Genomic DNA, 18,537 nt, shown 5'->3' with positions numbered 1-18,537 from the left:
AAACCCTACGGTTTATATAGACACCGGAGGGGGCTAAGATTACATAGAGTCGGTTACAAGGGAGGAGATCTACATATCCGAATTGCCAAGCTTTCCTTCCACGCAAAGGAGAGTACCACCTGGACACGGGACGAAGTCTTCAATCTTGTATCTTCATAGTCCAACAGTCCGGCCAAAGTATATAGTTCGACAGTCCGAGGACCCCCTAATCCAGGACTCCCTCACCAGGTTGGACAGGGGTCACCAGCGGAATACGCATACCCCTCCTTTCGAAGGAGATTGCGTGCCGGATTCGGGAGCCGCATTGGTCTCCGAAATCGAGGCCGGCTGAGGGCCGGACTGAACACGGCCCTCCTCACCACCAGTCTCCCTAGGGATCGGCTCCCGCTGGTGTCCAGTGATGGAGGCATCGCCTTTTGGCGCCTCATGAGCCTCTCCCCGGCCCGGGAAAGTCCTTCGGGATAACATCTCCATGTCGTCCTTGGCCTTGGGGGAGTAAGCGGGCGGCGGTGACACGCTGGCCATCTCCTTTGAATCTAGCGAACCCTCTGTCGAGGATCGCAGGGAGCTATCGCGGGCTGGACTGTGATGGCATAATTTAAACATATTAATATTACAAAATGGAAAGGCCAGGCATTTGGATGTCCATAAGGTTTTTGGTACTTACGAGGCGGCCCGAGGCTTGGTCCGGGGCATCCGCTCCGGACTGCTATCGACATCCCACGCGGAGTCATCTGCAAGGGAGCCCTTCCCCCTCTTGGGCGCCTTCGCCTCCAAATTTGGGGAGGCCCCCCTTTTCTTCCTCCTCCCTAGGAGGGGAGTCGCTTTCTTCCTCCTCCTCGTCGTTATCTTCGGCGGCCGAAGAGCGAGTCCCGTCTTCGGACGTCACGTCCGAAGCGCCTTTTCGGCGAAGGCCACTCCGGGCCCCCTTGGCCGTTTTCTTGGCCTTCTTCTCCAGCACATCATAAGGCGCCGGAAACAACATCTTCGTCAGAACCAGGGTCTCTTGGTCTTTGGGCAGCGAAGCCGGACAGTTAATCTGCCCCTCTATATCGATCCAGGCCTAAAAGAATTGATAGGAAGGCTTAGACTCCTTCTCAGAATATGTCAGTAAGGGCTATACCTTGAAAACATGAAAGAACTTACCGAATTAGCCTGACGTTTTAAGCTGAGCCCGCGATCCTCGGTCGTAGGCGGTGGTGTCTCGCCGGCCTTGAAAACCACTTTCCAGATATCTTCGTGCGTCGTGCCGAAGAGCTCTAGCAGCGTCTGGTGCTTGGTCAGATCGAACTCCCACAAATAGCAAGTCCAGCATTGGCACGGAAGGATCCGGCGAATGAGCATAACCTGGATCATGTTGACAAGTTTGATTCTCTTGGTTATCATGTTCTGGATGCATGTCCGGATCCCAGTTAGCTCGTTCGAAGAGCCCCAGGTTAGGCCCTTCTCTTGCCAGGAGATGAGCCACAGCGGAGCTCCGGATCGAAATTCGGGGGCCGCCACCCAGTTGGTGTCACGCAGCTCGGTGATGTAGAACCACCCCGACTGCCACCCCTTCACCGTCTCCACAAAGGAGCCTTCAGGCCATGTGACGTTGGGCATCTTGCCCACCATGGCACCTCCGCACTCTGCTTGTTGGCCTCTCACCACCTTCGGCTTTACATTGAAGGTCTTCAGCCATAGGCCGAAGTGAGGTGGGATACGGAGAAAGGCCTCGCAAATGACTATAAATGCCGAGATGTTGAGGATAAAGTTGGGGGATAGATCATGAAAGTCCAGCCCGTAGTAAAACATCAGTCCGCGGACAAACGGGTGGAGAGGGAATCCTAGCCCGCGGACGAAATGTGTGATAAACACAACCCTCTCATGGGGCTCTGGGTAGGGACGATCTGTCCCTCAGCCGGGAGACGGTGAACGATCTCCTTGGCCAGGTATCCGGCCTCTCGGAGCTCCTTGATGTCTTTCTTCTTAACAGAGGAGGCCATCCACTTGCCACCAGCTCCGGATCCGGACATGGTTGGAGTGCTTTCTCCGGCGGGGGAAGCTAGAGCTTGGGCACTGGAGCTCAAGAATGGATGGGCAGAGGAAGGAGAAGGAAGGGGTGAGTGAGGACGAATCCTTATCCCCTTATAAAGGCCGCGAATGTCAAACGCCTTCCTACTCACCTTAAAACTCGCCTATTCCCAAGGGTTGTGTAAACGGCATGGTTGGGTTACCCACGCCCGTGTTAATGAGAACCCCGTAATAAGGGGACACGATCTCTGCTTTGACAAGACATGCCAATGGCAACCGCGTCTCGAAACATGGAGCGACAGACGAAAAACGATTCGAAATTATGACCAGACAGATGTGATGTCATGTTACAAAAAGTTGTCAGCAGATTGGACTCGTGTAAAATTATATTCTCTCTGCGGTTGTGTGTGGTGTGTGTTACAGGTCCGGACACGTCGATACGTCCGAAGACTATTTTGGAGTTCGGAAGGAGGAACCCGCCTTGCAATGCCGAAGACAGGCCTACGCGCCGGATACCTTGTCATTGAAGCCAGGTTCAGGGGCTACTTAGGGAGTCATTAGGCACCCCAGGCTTTACACTTTATGCTTCCGGCTCGTATGTTGTGTGGAATTGTGAGCGGATAACAATTTCACACAGGAAACAGCTATGACCATGATTACGCCAAGCTATTTAGGTGAGACTATAGAATACTCAAGCTTGGCGACTAAATATGTAGATTCCTTTCTTTGTAACCGGCCTTTTGTAACCCTAGATCCTCCCGGTGTCTATATAAACCGGAGGACTTAGTCCGGAGGAGATACATTATCATAGCCATACAAGCTAGACCTCCAGGGTTTAGTCATTACGATCTCGTGGTAGATCAACTCTTGTAATACTCATATTCATCAAGATCAATCAAGCAGGACGTAGGGTATTACCTCCATAGAGAGGGCCCGAACCTGGGTAAAACATTGTGTCCCCTGTCTCCTGTTACCATCGACCTTAGACGCACAATTCGGGACCCCCTACCCAAGATCCGCCGGTTTTGACACCGACAACCTCCTCGAGGAGAGAAACATGAAATGAGAATATTTGTTTTTCTTTTTGCGGTGGATTTGTAGCCCAATCCTTTCCCTTTTACCTTACCGGCAAGATTTCATTTGAGTGGTGTCTATTGTAACAACCCCGAGTAATGACAGATTTAGATTTGATTGTTATTTTCTTTTTCATCATGACATCATGCCTTAAACTTGAAATTAGGTCAAATTAAACCCTCAATATATTATTTAAATGAAAAACCTAATTAAAATGCAATTTAGTAATATGAGTATATTTTGATATATTTAAAATTGAGGGACTTTATCATGATGAAATCTCTTGAAACCCTAGATATTACCTTCCACTAATATTGGGAGGCTCCCACAATTGTTTTGATTTCTAGAATAATTTACCATACACTTACATTTCAACCCCAAATATTAATTTAAATGGATTTAATTCCATGAATATAGTTATAACCCCAAATGATGGATATTTTTGTGTGGCTTTGTCTAGGTCCAGAGAGGCTACACAAAAATAGTACCCCATGTTGTAATCATGACCATTGATGGCATAGTTGCACGTAGGAGCTTCGTCCACACACAACCTTGCAAACAATGAAGATCACTGCAACACGTTGATGTCATTGTGAGACCCAGGCATGCCAAAGAAAGAATGTCAAATATACAGGTCTTGCGATGCAACTGCTTCAAAAATGATGGTGGGATTTTTTGCAATGGCCCTGGTACTGCCCTTGTTGAGCATATGGGCACTTCTTCCATTTTGAGTGCATGCAATCCAAGGATGCGAGCATCTCTGGAAATTGATTCTCCAAGTGCCATGAGCTTTGTTGTGTCTGCAACATTTGGTTCTCTATAGTACTCCGGTCCAAACACTTTGACCATTGTAGTAGAAAATCTAACCGTAGCTTCGAGGCATGTGCTTTTAGCCATCCAGAGTTACTCATCCCACGAATCTGCGGCCATGCCATAGGCAAGCATCCTCATAGCAGCCGTGCACTTATAATAACCAGAGAACCCAATGTTTCCAACGACACCCCTCTTTAGCTTGAAAAAAGTCATTATAGGCCCTGACACGTTGGTAGACGTGTTCGAACACATTCGCCACATCTGAAATCGGCGGCAAAATAGGGTTCAAATAGCGGGTCGGGGCAAAATAGTCATTGTACAACATCATATGGCCACATGCCTTCTCTCGATTCAACACACAATGTCCCTTTTTTGAACCCTTGTAGTTGAGACCATCCTCCTTTGCACGCTCCACATCTTCACCATCATCTTCATCCTCGTCTAACGAAGACGAATTCATGAACTCGATGTAAAAGTAATCCTTGTCTGAATCCATCATGTTTTGCTTCAAAGTAAACAATGAGAACGTAAAAAAAGTTGGCAATGACATTTGGCTGAACACTTGTTAGGCATGGTATCCACCACATGCGGCGTCGGTAGGAGCGGAGGATGCCTCGGCTGAGGGAGGTTCTCGATGGATCAACGGTGTAGGCAAAGCCAAGCGGGCGCCTGGGTGGAGCGACAGAGGTTCGACAAGGATTGTGCGGCGTCCGGGTAGTACATCGACGGCGTCAGAGTCCGGGAGTGTGTATACAGAATACAGGAGGATGGACGGACCAGGGAAAACGCGTGTGCCGGGTGGGGTTTTGGGATGGGCCCGCGTTGTCAGAGTCATGCAGGGGGTACGTCCGAGCGCCCGCAAATCTCCCCTCAATTTGGTGTCTATTGGGGTAGGGATTTCGGACGTTCGAACCGGTCCGAAAAAATTTGATGACTGTCTGTTGGATTGCCAAAAGTGTCTGAACCATCTAGTCCGGACATTTGTGGGTGATTTGATTATCCATGCTGGAGTTACCCTAAGACTCAGACGGTCCGGACATTTGCGGCTAATTTAATGATCCATGTTGGAGTTGCCCTAAGACCCACACCAAAAAGTTACCCCACGACCACCCCCTATCTACAGGTGTCGCCTCCTAATTAAGCGGCAATCAGCCCAATATTAGAAAAGTCGAAACATTTCAGGTTTAATCTTATTATATTAAAATTAGTAGTACTGACACTTAATATAATAAGATTAAATCTGAAATGCATTAATATTAGTAGTATTTTCAATACTAGTTCATGTACCGACACTTTTAAATGGTTTAACGGGAGCATTCACAACATTTGATCTTCCACTCTGTTTAAGATATTGTTGCAGATAAACCTGAAGAAGTCGCATGTATCTACTATATCACGAAGCTCTCTACCGGTGAATGCCTCTCATTCAATTGAGGACATTGGTTTTGGAATGGGTTCTTAATTTTGACTTGGTCAATGATTTTTTAAGGAGCTCTCTCCTTCAAGTGAGTTGTTCATTTTTAAATTTGGTTCAATCAACCGGTAGCAACCAGCTTATAAAAATATATCAGTCTCCCATCTGACAAAAAATAAATGCCAACATACAACACTATAGAACCAATATGATTTTGGATTGAGTTCTTAATTTTTGACTTGATTAACAATTTCTTAAGGAGCTCTCTTTAGGTGAGGTGTTCAATTTTGAATTCAGTTCACGATTTCGACATGTCAATAATTTTTCATATCAATCCACAATAACCAACATAAAAAAACATTAGTCTCGCACCCTCTCATCACCTGACAAATCCCCAGCCCACCAAGGTTCAAATCCTGATGCTCGCATTTATTTCTAGATTTTCGGCGATGCGCATTTAGTGGGAGGAGACGTTCCCGTCGACGACGAGGTGCCTACGATGACTTCGTAAATTTCAAGATGATATGCCGGCTCGGTCTTTCGGAGGTGCTCATAGGGGTAGGGTGTGCGTGTGTGTGTTCATAGGAGTGAGTGTATGCGCGTGTATATGAGCGCTTGAGTCTGTACTGTGTTAAAAAAAATGCCGACATGCGACACGGTAGCACCAATATTATAAACGAAATTGCTTCACGGACGACACCATATACACGATCTGCAGCCGATATTTCCTTCCCAACTGCGCTAGCTTCAGCTTTTGAATAAAAAACAATTGCCTAAACGCTGTTGGTGCTGCCACGTAGTATCGTGCAGGCGCCGGGCACAAAATTATCGTCCGTGTAGCAGCGTTGGTGCTGCCACGTAGTATCGTGCAGGCATCGGGCACAAAATTATCGTCCGTGTGGCAGCGTTGTATTATAAATGTGATCACCACTGCAAGAAACTTCCTTGCATATATGTGGGATAATTTATAGACAACACATAATTATACCCTAAAAAGAGACCATCAAAAATACCGCTTTATAAAAAAAACTTCATCATCTCCCCCATAACCAAACCATTCTTTTTTATGAAATCCCAACAACACCAAATACGCAGCGAAGCGCGTCCATCCTCTTTTCTTTTAAAAACTTTCAATCTATTTATCTTCGATCATGACAGTACAATGACCACTAAAGGTAATAAAAATTACAATCAGGTTCGTGGACCATCTAGCGGTGACTACAAGCACTGGAGTAAGCCGAAGGCCCAATCCTTCTAGTGTACATACAATTCTGCGAGCAAGATGGATATAACAGACTTCACTCAGTCAAATCTTGCAAAGAGAGCCACATGATCGCAAGTAAAAATATATCAGAAACTTCAAACCAAGAACTATTCTCCTCCAATGAAAATCAACAGGAGCACACTTCACTTCTCGTATCTACATGATAGCATACATGCCGTTTTGATCATCTACCATTGAAAACACCACTAAAGACCTCGCAGTCGCCTCCGAGCGATGCCTCCCACTCTATGGAGGTCAAATGAATTCGAGACAGCATTGGCATAATCTCCCTCATCTCAGGCCTGTCCAATGGATCCTCACTCAAGCACCACATCGAAATGTTTGCCAGCTATACGCGGTAGAAATGCAGGATTAGGCTAACTGAGATGTTTCAGGGTGTCAGTGGTGATGAACAGTTTTACTACTAACCTTACACACTTCTTCTATGGGGTAGTTGTCCTTCAAGGAGGGATCTATGATTCCCTCCAGTGAGCTCTCCACATCTTCTGCTTTGAAAGCTTTCCTCATCTGTTCAGAACATGACAAGAATCATGATGCAAACATTCTCAAAAACAGATCGGCAAACTATAAAAATCGAAACAGCGTGTTTCTCATTGCTCTTACAGTTGAGATAAGTGACTTTGTCTTATTAGCTTCCTTATTGTCCCGTACAAGTGCACGGAGACCAGTGATCAGTTCTGCAAGAACTACTCCAAATGCATAGACGTCGGACTTCGTGGTCATGTGAAGCTCGCGAACTGACCTGCAGGGGTGATGCTTGGCATTACTATTACATTTGAAGCTTCATCAGCTGAAAAAATGTAAATCATATCCAAGTTAAAAACTAACTCTGGTGGAAGGTAGCCTGGCGTTCCAACCAAACGAGTTGCCAGGCAATCTTGTTCATCACTGCGCTCAACTAGCTTTACCAGCCCAAAATCCGCAACCTGTTATCCAGAAAATAATCAGATTGCAATCAATACCTGAGCGGACAACACTTAAAAACTTTGTGGCTTTGAGTGGCTCACTTTAGCTCTTAGTCCCTCATCTAGCAGAATATTGCTGGTTTTGATGTCACGGTGCACATAGCAGGCCTTTGTATGGTCATGGATGTACTCGATACCGCGTGCAGCATCCGTTGCTATCTGTGTTCTTGCAGTCCATGAGAGAGGTTGATGACCTAAGAATCAAGAAGTACCTCATTCAAACTTTCAGAAATTTCGGTAAACGATAAATCTAGTTTCGTTGACAGAAGCAAGCAAACATCAGCATGCATAATTATCTTTCTTTCACGTACCTTTCAGCAAAGGATCATGGAGATGCTCACTCAGTGATCCATTCTGAACATACTCATAAACAAGGTACAGGTGATCCTCTCCAGAAGCATAGCCAATCAACTCAACCTATACAGAATTGCGCAAGTTTATGACAACATCGTAGCATGGATGTTCATTTCCTGGTAGATTCTACAATCTAAGTACGTACCACATTTATGTGATGTACTTTGCACAGCACTTTCAGCTCAGCAAAGAACTCCTTTGATTTGCTGTCTTTCATCATCTTAACTGCAATCTCCTGCGACCAAGGTCAAATATAAGGATTTGATGTTGCTTCAAGATTATAGTTACCTGAGAAGATACTACATAAACTTCTTACATGTGTTCCTATGAAACCTAGGTAGACCATGCCATATCCACCCTCACCAATCTTCCTCTTCTCATCAAAGTTAGCTGTGGCCTCTCCAACCGCTTTCAGGCTGAAAATCACAGGCCTCTCCGTTTGGAATGGATCAATATCTGCAACCAATTGACCGAGAGTTATACGATGTGTGTATCCAAAATATTTACATGTAGCATAGGGAGCATAACGAGACCATCAATCCTCTTGGATGGAAAGTAACGGCTCTCTAGGATAGCTATGCTTGTGTTGCTGGGAACTCTCTCCATCTCTTTCTTTGGTACTTCAACATTGGGCACCAGAGATCTCCTTCTCAGGCGAAGTACAATGGTGAGGGCGAAAAGGAGCATAATTGCAGCTGATATTGATACTGTGATTATGATCGGTAAACCGCCAAACTCTGAAAGTGTTCGAATCAAGCAGGAGGAAACACGAAAAAGTTGAGCAGTCAGTTTATCAGTTACCAAAAGGCTAAAAGAACATAAGGAACACAACACCATTTGGAGATTCCAAACAATAAAAACACCATTCTGTGATTATCAGAAATCCTAAGATGTGAAAAAAGAAAAAGAAAAAGAGGAAGAGAGAAACAATATTAGATGGAAAAACATAAACCGTATTCCAGAAAAATATACTGCTTATTCCATTTTAGCAAATTAGTACCATGCCAATGGTATCAACAAACTTTAGAATTTGCAGTCGGTTTAGTAGTTTACAAATTTCCTATGATGCAACATACATAGTTGAAAAGTAGGAATGACTCACTTCTTTTAGAAGTTTCGGCAACTCCCATCGGGATGAACAAGACCCAACCTTCCTTAAGAAAATCAGGATCCGTGACCCCCGCATTCAAGCTTAGGATCTCCCTCGAGCCTGATCTGAACAAGGTTGCGATGTTGCTCAGTGTATCTTTAGGCTGGACTGTGTAAGAAACCACCCCCTCCGATGCCGTGGAGGAACAACCGCACAGAAGGTGAACCGTGATTGTTTTGTTTGCTGTAGGAATAATGTTCCACGCAAGCCCACTGAAGTTACCGTTGATGCTGTCAGCCGTGTCGTCTGGACTCACCTTGTATTCAGTATCATGGAAGAGACCGCTCATGGTGTCATTGATTGCATCACATACGCACGGCACACGGAGCAGCAAGTCCTCTGAACCAGAGCGCCGCTTGATGGGCTGGGTGAGAGATGCGCTGCCATTGAAGAGGGAGGCTATCTCGGACAGGCTGCGCCCTTGAGGAGTCACATAAAGGTACGAGCTGCACGATGGGTTGAGCGATGCAGTGTCGCACTGCATGGGCTGCCATTGCTCTGTTGCTGCTGCTAAACTCCTTCCAGATAAACCTAGACTAATGTGGAGGTGCTGCAGAAACAAGGCGAGGAGGAAGAAGAAGAAGGAATGTCTGGCCATGGGGAACTAGCAACTGGAGAGGCAACTGGGATTCGGTTGCAGAGGGTAATTTATCTGGCACTCCAGAATTTGGCTTCTGGCGCTCCAGGTATATTTGTACGGTGCGGTACTTCCAAGAAGGCCAAGATGCCAATTGCCAGGCAAGGCCGGCCGTGATGAAGCAAGCTTGTTCGGTTGTTCCTAGTTTACTCCGCTTCCCTGAAGCTCCACATGGTTTGGGATATAGGAAAATTTCATCAGGGTATGAGAGATTCAGGCCAGGGTGCTTCTCACATTTAAAAAGTAGTCCAGCTAGCTGGAAACCCCTCATGGACTCAGAAGTCAAGCTTGCTTTTGGCTTCCAACATTTGGCCTATTTTGCTGGGTCGGAGCTGGATTGCAAGTATCCAAATTTGAAAATATATAGCACCGAAAAGGACAGCATGACATGGACTGCTCGCTCTGAGACAGCATTTTGGCTATTGATATATTAATTTGACACTGTCAGACACAAATAAACAATAAAAGTTTCTAGCAGAATTGTCACTGAAGCTACAGGGAGTAAAAGTATTAAAAATATACTATAAAGAAAGATACTAATATATTATAAAGCTGTCAAGAAGGTATTCCCTCACCAAAGAAAACTACGACAACTCTACAACTGCAGAAAAAAGGAAACTACTAATTGTAAGACCTGATCTAATTCTAATAGATAATGTGTTGGCCTGAACATCTCCTCCTCCTTGCTGGACACACACACACACACACACACACACAACATAAGGGAGTTCTTGTTCTGGGCAACAGATGCCCTATCTTTTCCTTGGCAATCAATATCCAGGAGGTGCACGTCCTTATATAGGACTTGATCAAACCGACCTAGCTAAGAGTACTACTCTTATAAAGCTAGCACATGAGAGTAACAAGTATCTTCTACCAAAACAATAGTACAGTTCTGACACCTAAGGTAAATTCCAACCTTGCTTCTACCACCGCTTGCTGCAGCCTTTAGGATATGTTGACCAATTAAAAAAAAAATCCATTTTCTCTCTCTTTGGCTTTCTTTAAAAGATCTCATTGCACCAGCACAACTATAGTTGACTACTTGACTAAGCCTCAACTTCATCATCAAGCACTAAGAAGTGAAGATATATACGTTAAATATCGCCACAGAGCCATAAAATGATAAAGTTGTGCTGATTATATCATTTTGACATGTGAGATCTACTTTCTTTCAAAAAATATTGTAAGAGATTATCTATTCTGTGTGAGGGCAGCCTACTTAACTACTAAAATGATGTGTCACAATAATTTGTTGCCAATCTAGAAATACTCAATAAATCTGTGTAGCAAATTGCTAGACTGGAATAAAGGGTTAATATGTCTTTCACAGGGTTTTATAGAAGAAATAAACAGAAGTGATACAAGATTAAGCACCATACAATACTTTTTGCAAAGCAGTGATCTTTATATAATACTACAGAATTGCTAACATGACACCTATATATAGCTAACAGGGGGATACAGGCAAGTGAACCAAGTAAGAAAAATGCAGGACTCCACTAGAAAGAGTGCTTCAGATATTACGTTCCGACCTTATATTACTCCACGACATCAACAACTAAGAAATTAGCAACACAAAGTTCCATGGATATATACTAAAATTTATTTTTGTACTCAGAAACAGCAGAAATAATTCTACACAAATAATAAAAAGCAAGAAAATATTTTTTTGTCAAATGGTAAGGTAAAAAATAGGAAGTTTCAAGCAATTTCAGATATTTCATTTCTCTAAAACCAGAACAATACAGAGTTCAATTGTACTTGACGTTCGGCATATTTCTCAATGATGCAAATCCAACCATCATTTCCTTGTATCCCCAACCCAACTTATCCCTGTGTTCTTGTGCATATCTTCTTTCAACATCTCGGTCCTGACCTCCTCAGCATCCCACCACATCTCCTCTGATGCATACAAGTTTGAAAGCATAATCTTGTAAGAAGCCTTGTCTGGATACAACTCACAGAGCTTTTCAGCAACTGCCCTACCAAGGCTGGAATCACGGTGGAGACAACACCCCCAAAGTAATGCACCCCACACGCCACAATCTGGTGGCATTGGCATTGTCTGTATAAGATCATAGGCCTCCTTCAGCTGGTTATACGTTGCAAGAAGCCTCACCATGTAGACATAATGCTGCATTTCAACTACTATGTGGAACTCATCCCTCATTCTCCTAAACAACTTCCATCCTTCGTCTAGGAGTCCTGCATGACAACAAGCAGCAAGTAAAGCTGAGAAGGTAGCACCATCAGGCCTGAGCTTATCACGGACCATCTCATCATGGACTTCAATGGCCTTCATCACAAATCCATGAGAACCAAGGTTTGATATGACCATATTGTACATGACTGAGTTCTTTTTACGAATTTGGCGGAATACCAAATATCCCAGCTCGGCAAAACCACATTTTGCATAAGCATCCATCAGCGAAGATGAGACTTTGATGTCTTTATCAGCGCCAACCCTGACTGCATAACAGTGGATCTCCTTGCTGTAGCTGATAGTGGCTGTAGAAGCACATGCCGAAAGAAGACTAGCAATCAAGATGCCGTCAGGCCTCCTGCCAGAGTAGCACATTTCTCTGAACAAATCAAATGACTCATCATACTTGCCAGTCTGCAATTGCCCTGTAATTAGTGAAGAACATGTAACCAAGTCCACATCCAGCAAACTACCAAACAAGGTTTGACCCGATTCCACGCAGCCGCACCTGAAGTACATGGTAACAAGTGTGCTTCTCACATGGTGGCCAGAATCATAACCGCCCTTGATACACACTCCATGAACTGCTTGACCAAAAGCAAGCGCTTCTGGATCCCAGAAGGATGAGAGCAAGCTGACCATCGAGTAGCCGTCTGGTTCCTCCCCAGCCCTGCGCATCGCAGAAAACAGTTGAAGCCCCTCAAGCCACATTTCCCTATACCCATACCCGGACATCATTGAGTTCCAGAGAACCAGGTCCGGCTCACGCAAACCATCAAACACATGGCGAGCACTGTCCACGAGCAAGAACTTTGAATACGCGCTGACGAGCGCGCTGCCGACGATTGGATGGGAGGACCAGCCGGAAGATGACGCGATGCCATGGAGGACCTTGGCGGCGGCTGGCCGATCACAGTCGGCGCATGCGCGGAGGACGCAGGCGAAGGTGTGGGCGTCGGGCGAGGTGGCGGAGCGTCGCATGCTGGCGAAGAACGCGAGAGCGGTGGGGAGGTCTAGGCGGCGGGAGTGGGCGCGTATGACAGCGTTGTAGAGGAGCGGCGAGGCCGGGCGGGGTGCTTCGTCGAGCAGGCGGTGCGCCGACGCGAACTCGCCGTGCGCAGCGTAGGATCGAAGAAGGCGGAGACGGAGGTCGTCGGGGATGCGAGGGGAGGCGACGATAAGGCGCGCGTGAGACTGCTTCGTCCACGGGAGAGGGAGCGCGCCGCCACCACCGGCGGCGGCGGCGAGGAGCGCGAGATTCCGGCGCATACCATGGACTAATGACTGGCCTCTTCCGGCCGGGCGAAGGCCCTGCTTCTCCTGAAGCAGTTTCAACCGTTGGATACTTATTAGTGAAGTACTCCATCCGTTTCAAAATATCTGTCTTTTTCAGAGATTTCAAATAAACTACCACATACGGATAAACATATTCTAAAGTATAGGATCACTCATTTTATTCTGTATGTAATCACTTGTTAAAATCTCTAGAAAGACAAATATTTAAGAAACAGAGGGAGTATTTACCTATCACCGCATTGTTTTTAATCAAAAATAAATAAAATCAAGAGTATGATTGTATGAGTGATGTGTCCTAGAAATCTACTTACGTAGATACATCTATTTGAGCGACAAATAATTTCGGACAAAGGACGTACCATTGAATTTGTGTCCGAAACAAAATTTCTTTCACTTGTTTCATATAATTGGATCTGACGAGAGAGCTTCAAGTGCAACTTTTGTAGTAATGAAGAATCATTCTGTTTTTTTTGTTTTTTTAATTCTCATTGATATTTATTTTATCAACTAATTGAGTCTTTCATGAAAGAACCAATTGTATCAAAATGAACCAACAATTACTCCTTTCAAAACAGATATTTTTTCTTTCAAAAAATTAACAGGAGCTCGGTGACTTCCATTAATAGGAGAGGGGATATAATTCAGCAAAGATAATACACAAAGCCAATTTTATACTAGGGATTTGCCTAGAGAAGAGCACCGAATTAATCAAAATGAACCATCACCCCCCTCCTTCTCATCTCTCTCTTTCTCTTTACATGTCGAGGGTTATGAGCTTCTGGCGCCATATCAAAAAATGTTGTTGTCACCCTCCATTTTGTCTTTAAAAAAACATGAGTAAATTTACTCAATGGGATGTTTACACTCCAACGACATCAGGGGATTGAGACTTTCAAGCACGTCAGTAATGAAGATGTCATATGTCCGCCTGTCAGTAGCCGCAATCTCATGAGCTAATTTGTTGCACTTTCTTCTAGCGAAAAAGCACTTGTGCCATGCAAAATCAGCCAAGACTGTTTTGTCTTTTCCTTTTCCTTGAATAACCTTACTTTTGTGTAGAACAAATTGTTTTGAGTAAGGTTTTGTTGTCCGCTACTCCTTCGTCCAAACTTATCTATATTCTCATCCCTTTCTTTTTATGTTTTTCTTTTATTCACACTTGTTCTTTGCACAGGGTTTCATGAAAACCAACTGCCCACTTTCTACGTGTCTATCAACTAATTTTTGTTTTCTTTGATACGTTAATAAGTTGTTATCAAAGAAGTGTTTATCAAATATATAAATCTTATTTATTTTATCTATACTAATTAAAAAGAATGTAATATTTTGTCATCAGCTTCTCCTTCTTTCAACCCAGCGTATATTCTCCTCCTCTCTCTCTCTCCATACTTTATTTTTTTCGCCCGTTTACGCTGAAAACCAAGTGCCCCGCCTTTTATTTATTTTCCATTTTTTGGATTTTTCCAGCTAATATGAACAAATGAACCACATGCTAACTTAATATAATTCTTTCTCTATAATAATATACGACGTTAGGTCACTACTTTAGTCTAGAATCTAGTCTAATAAGAAAGAAAGAATGTTCTTCAGAAAACAGAAGGAAAAGGGTATAACTCAAAATAGAGGTTGGTAAATTTAGTTTTTCTTTTCTTTTCGATCAAATCTGATTATGTCCAGAGTCAAAATTCATCCTCGCTGTACATGCCGGTGCGGCACCGTCTTTTGCCCTCACCCTCCCGACATCCCGCCCCCTCGCCCTACCCTAATCCGATCCGACCCAACGCGGCTCCAGTGCCGCCGCCGTGCCCTAACCTCTCCTCCGCGGCTCCCAACCCGTCGCCGCCCGGACCCCTCCGCCTTTCACGCGAGTCGCCGCCACTGCCGTTCCCGTTCAACCCCACCGCGTCGCCCTGCCGTCCCAACCCCGTCCGGCGATTTCGGTCATCGTTTCTGAGGTGTGAACATTCCATCATCCACGATTTAGTTTAACCCCAACTAATGTGGACAAATTTTGGGCGTGCCGGTGCACGCCCCGCGCAGCATCTAGATCCGCCCCTGTTTTTGAGAGAGATGAATTTGTTTTTGCTACTAGTATCGCTTGAAATACTTAGGTGTTAGCGCTAGAATCAGAATGGACCCTTATTCAGTTTGTCATTTCCTGCTTTTATTTTAAAAAATGCACACATATCTGGATGAGTTTAGTGGCTTAAGCATATGCTATTTGAATCTTACCCTTTTTATCTGTGTCTTCTCAGGTTTGTGCATTCCAAGCCAGCCCTAGGACACCTCTTGTGACAGTATGCCTAAGATAAAGACAAGCCGTGTGGAATACCCCGAAGGATGGGTGCTTATCGAGCCCACAATCCGTGAGCTGGATGCCAAAATGAGAGAAGGTATGCATGTTATTAAGCATACTATCTATTGATGCGACCTTTTCAGATGTCCATTGGTATTTCGTACTATAGGGTGAGTACTATAGGGTGAGTACTAATACAATCTGCACGCACAGCTGAAAACGATACACATGACGGGAAGAGGAAGTGTGAAGCACTCTGGCCAATTTTCCGCATTTCTCATCAAAGAAGCCGTTACATATATGATCTTTTCTATAAAAGGAAGGAAATATCAAAGGAGCTGTATGAGTTCTGCCTGGACCAGGGTTATGCAGACCGTAATCTGATTGCAAAGTGGAAAAAGGTTAGTCTCCTAAGCTTCATATCATTTCCACGTGCACACATTTTTTTTATTACCTTAGAGTGGCATTCTTCACTTCTTCTCACCTTAGATACTCTTTAACTAACTAATGAGTGTACAAAGTTAGTTCAAATGTATGAACAAGCACACCATCAAGTTTTCACTCTCTTAATCTTTTTCATTCGCACTTGACAGTAACTGCCTCAATAGTATTTCTCAAAATGTACCTTGAATAAATTACCCTGTCTTTATATTTTGTAATTGTGATGTCAAACTAGCAGCTGAGTTCGTCATGGGTATGCTTTTATCACCCATGGTATTCTTTAGTTTAATTAAATTTTTTTCGAAAAGGGGGGACTCCCCGGCCTCTGCATCAGAACGATGCATACGGCCACCTTTATAAATAAGCAAATAGGCTCAACAATTCTTTAGTTTAATGTATGTGTTCTGGACATCTGAAGTAAAGAATTATAATTGCTTAGTAAAGTAGGCCGTGCTCATTGCATATATAAGATGTTTTTTCTGGCTAAAACTGTGACATGTGAAATTCATTCATAGCATGAATTTGCTTCTATAGCGTTTGTCAGTCTTTACCTAGATGAACTGTGGATAACAATCTTAAAGTTGTACTAAAGCTGCGACAAGTAATTTGGATGGGAGGGAGTATTATTATTTATAATCTCGTATTCCCTCCGTCCCATAATGTAAAACGTCTTACATTATGGGACGGAGGGAGTTTGATGGTGGCATGGTCCACATGTTATTTATTTCGTCTAACCATGCTGTAGACCCGTAGTAGTGCAATAAAATTGAGTTCCTGATCATGCTTCCCATGCTATATGTTCTATTCATTCCCTGTTTTAATGCAATACTGATTTAAAGTTAAAGAACAAATGCTGGGAACTTATATATCTTATGGTCATACTTTATAATGTAGCTCGGTGCTCCCATTCCATTTCATAAAACTGATAATGCACCAGATTGATCTCATCCATACATGGCATGCTTGTGCATCCACCCTTCCTACCAATATCCTCCGGAATCTTACATTACCAGCATCCCAGACTCCAGGGTACTTATGATAACTTTGCCAAGCCACACTCTAGCACTCTGACCATAACAAGGACAAATACAGAAACAGAGACGGGCAACAAAACTCCAGTTTCCTGTTCTTATCTTTGTTATCAGCAATCTTCATTCCTATGCACCAGAGGCCTCTACCCTAGTGTTGACTGAAAACTTCAGATGTCACTTGCAACAGCAGTTGTGCTTGGTGGCTTCGCCAGCCCGTTAGGATAACCAATGCGAAATCTGAAACATACATTAGCAGGGTCCTGAAGAAGAAATATTTAAACAGTCTGCTGTCCCTGGTTTTCCATATGGAGCAAAGCAAACCACACATGAAACCGCTGCCGCCATGAACTGTATATGCTTTACAGAGCATCTATTAATCCATTCACGTACTTCACTAAACAATGCAGGTATAGTCTTAATACCAAAAGTGAATTCCGCTACTTCCCATACATAACAAGGCTACTGCACAAAGGATGAAGGGATGTTCTATTGCACTGCCACCAACCTCTTAGCAAATTATCCTTGTTTAAAATGCTATTCCTAAATGCTAACTACAAAAGTCTTCTAACTTTGAGAGGGACCTTAACTAGCCAAAATCTTTTGTAAGTCCAAACAACCTGTCTGGCTTTTAAAAAAGACTGACAACATCAGACACCCACAAACCCTCCCAGAAGTTGTCCTGGTACGAACACCCACTTCTTCCATAGTTCCATACAGAACTGAAGAAAGAGGTCTTTCACCTTCATTAAAACCAGGCAGAAAATGTGACCCTGTGTAGGCCTAGTACTACATTGTGCGAAAGTGCAGTTGCCTAGTCCTAACCAGCTCCTAACAGACACCGTCATTATCAATCTTTCATAGCCATGTACTGATTAGGTGATCATGGCATTTAAATATAACAACAGACTTTTTCTAATTGTAGCCATGCTCTTCCTGCCACGACAGACCTTTTCTAATTGTAGCACTTGACATGTAGCTAGAAATGTTTCAGAACCTCTGAATACAAAACTCCCTTCGTACTTCGTTCTTCATAGTTTTCCTTCTGTTCCTAACAATCACTTATTGCTCTGTTGTGTGTTTAGTTGCTGTGATCCGTTAGGTATTCTTACTCGTTGCTTCCTTTTTGTGTGCGTGCAGCCGGGTTACGAGCGCCTGTGCTGCCTTCGCTGCATCCAGACCCGAGACCACAACTTTGCGACTACGTGTGTGTGCCGGGTCCCCAAGCACCTGAGGGAGGAGCAGGTGATTGAATGTGTCCACTGTGGCTGCAAGGGATGTGCCAGCGGCGACTAACTGACTAGTTATGTGCATTCATTATGTGTCGTCGAATCTATGGTTCTAAAGTGAGCACTCTGGTTATTTCTTAATCGTGTTCTTTAGTAAAGAACAGTCGTCCTGTAATGTAAGCACTTGGCAGATATCTGTTGCGGCTGTAGTCTGTACACAATCGGTCATCCAGTTTTTATCCATTGCTTCATCATTATCATCCTAGGAAGGCCTGAAGTTGCGCACAGATCTAGTACTGTATGAGAGAAGAAGTGCGGGTGTGCATTTATAATGGC

General features: G+C 44.1%; 3 protein-coding genes across 3 annotated transcripts; 1 reads left to right on the top strand and 2 right to left on the bottom strand.

Annotated features, from left to right (window-relative positions):
- Nucleotides 1-6,651: 6,651 nt before the first annotated feature.
- Nucleotides 6,652-11,150, bottom strand: LOC125545338 (lysM domain receptor-like kinase 3). The gene is made up of 10 exons (XM_048709251.1): nt 9,021-11,150; nt 8,452-8,655; nt 8,235-8,374; nt 8,064-8,153; nt 7,876-7,981; nt 7,607-7,758; nt 7,428-7,525; nt 7,203-7,341; nt 7,008-7,106; nt 6,652-6,927 (listed from the first exon to the last, which is right to left on the bottom strand). The coding sequence occupies exons 1-10, from the start codon at nt 9,664-9,666 to the stop codon at nt 6,763-6,765; spliced, it is 1,839 nt and encodes a 612-aa protein (XP_048565208.1). The 5' UTR covers nt 9,667-11,150; the 3' UTR covers nt 6,652-6,762.
- A 257-nt stretch (nt 11,151-11,407) lies between these two features.
- LOC125545339 (putative pentatricopeptide repeat-containing protein At1g64310) lies at nt 11,408-13,226 on the bottom strand. Its single transcript, XM_048709252.1, has one exon. It carries the CDS (start codon nt 13,178-13,180, stop codon nt 11,510-11,512), a length of 1,671 nt encoding a protein of 556 aa, XP_048565209.1. The 5' UTR covers nt 13,181-13,226; the 3' UTR covers nt 11,408-11,509.
- A 1,677-nt stretch (nt 13,227-14,903) lies between these two features.
- LOC125545336 (protein BUD31 homolog 1) lies at nt 14,904-18,464 on the top strand. The gene is made up of 4 exons (XM_048709247.1): nt 14,904-15,162; nt 15,463-15,600; nt 15,717-15,904; nt 18,113-18,464. The coding sequence occupies exons 2-4, from the start codon at nt 15,507-15,509 to the stop codon at nt 18,266-18,268; spliced, it is 438 nt and encodes a 145-aa protein (XP_048565204.1). The 5' UTR covers nt 14,904-15,162; nt 15,463-15,506; the 3' UTR covers nt 18,269-18,464.
- Nucleotides 18,465-18,537: the final 73 nt, after the last annotated feature.

The sequence above is a fragment of the Triticum urartu genome, chromosome 3 (assembly GCF_003073215.2).
Source record: "Triticum urartu cultivar G1812 chromosome 3, Tu2.1, whole genome shotgun sequence".
Lineage (NCBI taxonomy): Eukaryota > Viridiplantae > Streptophyta > Magnoliopsida > Poales > Poaceae > Triticum > Triticum urartu.
Note: the sequence above shows the minus strand (reverse complement) of the source record. Positions and strands in the feature narration are given on the sequence as shown.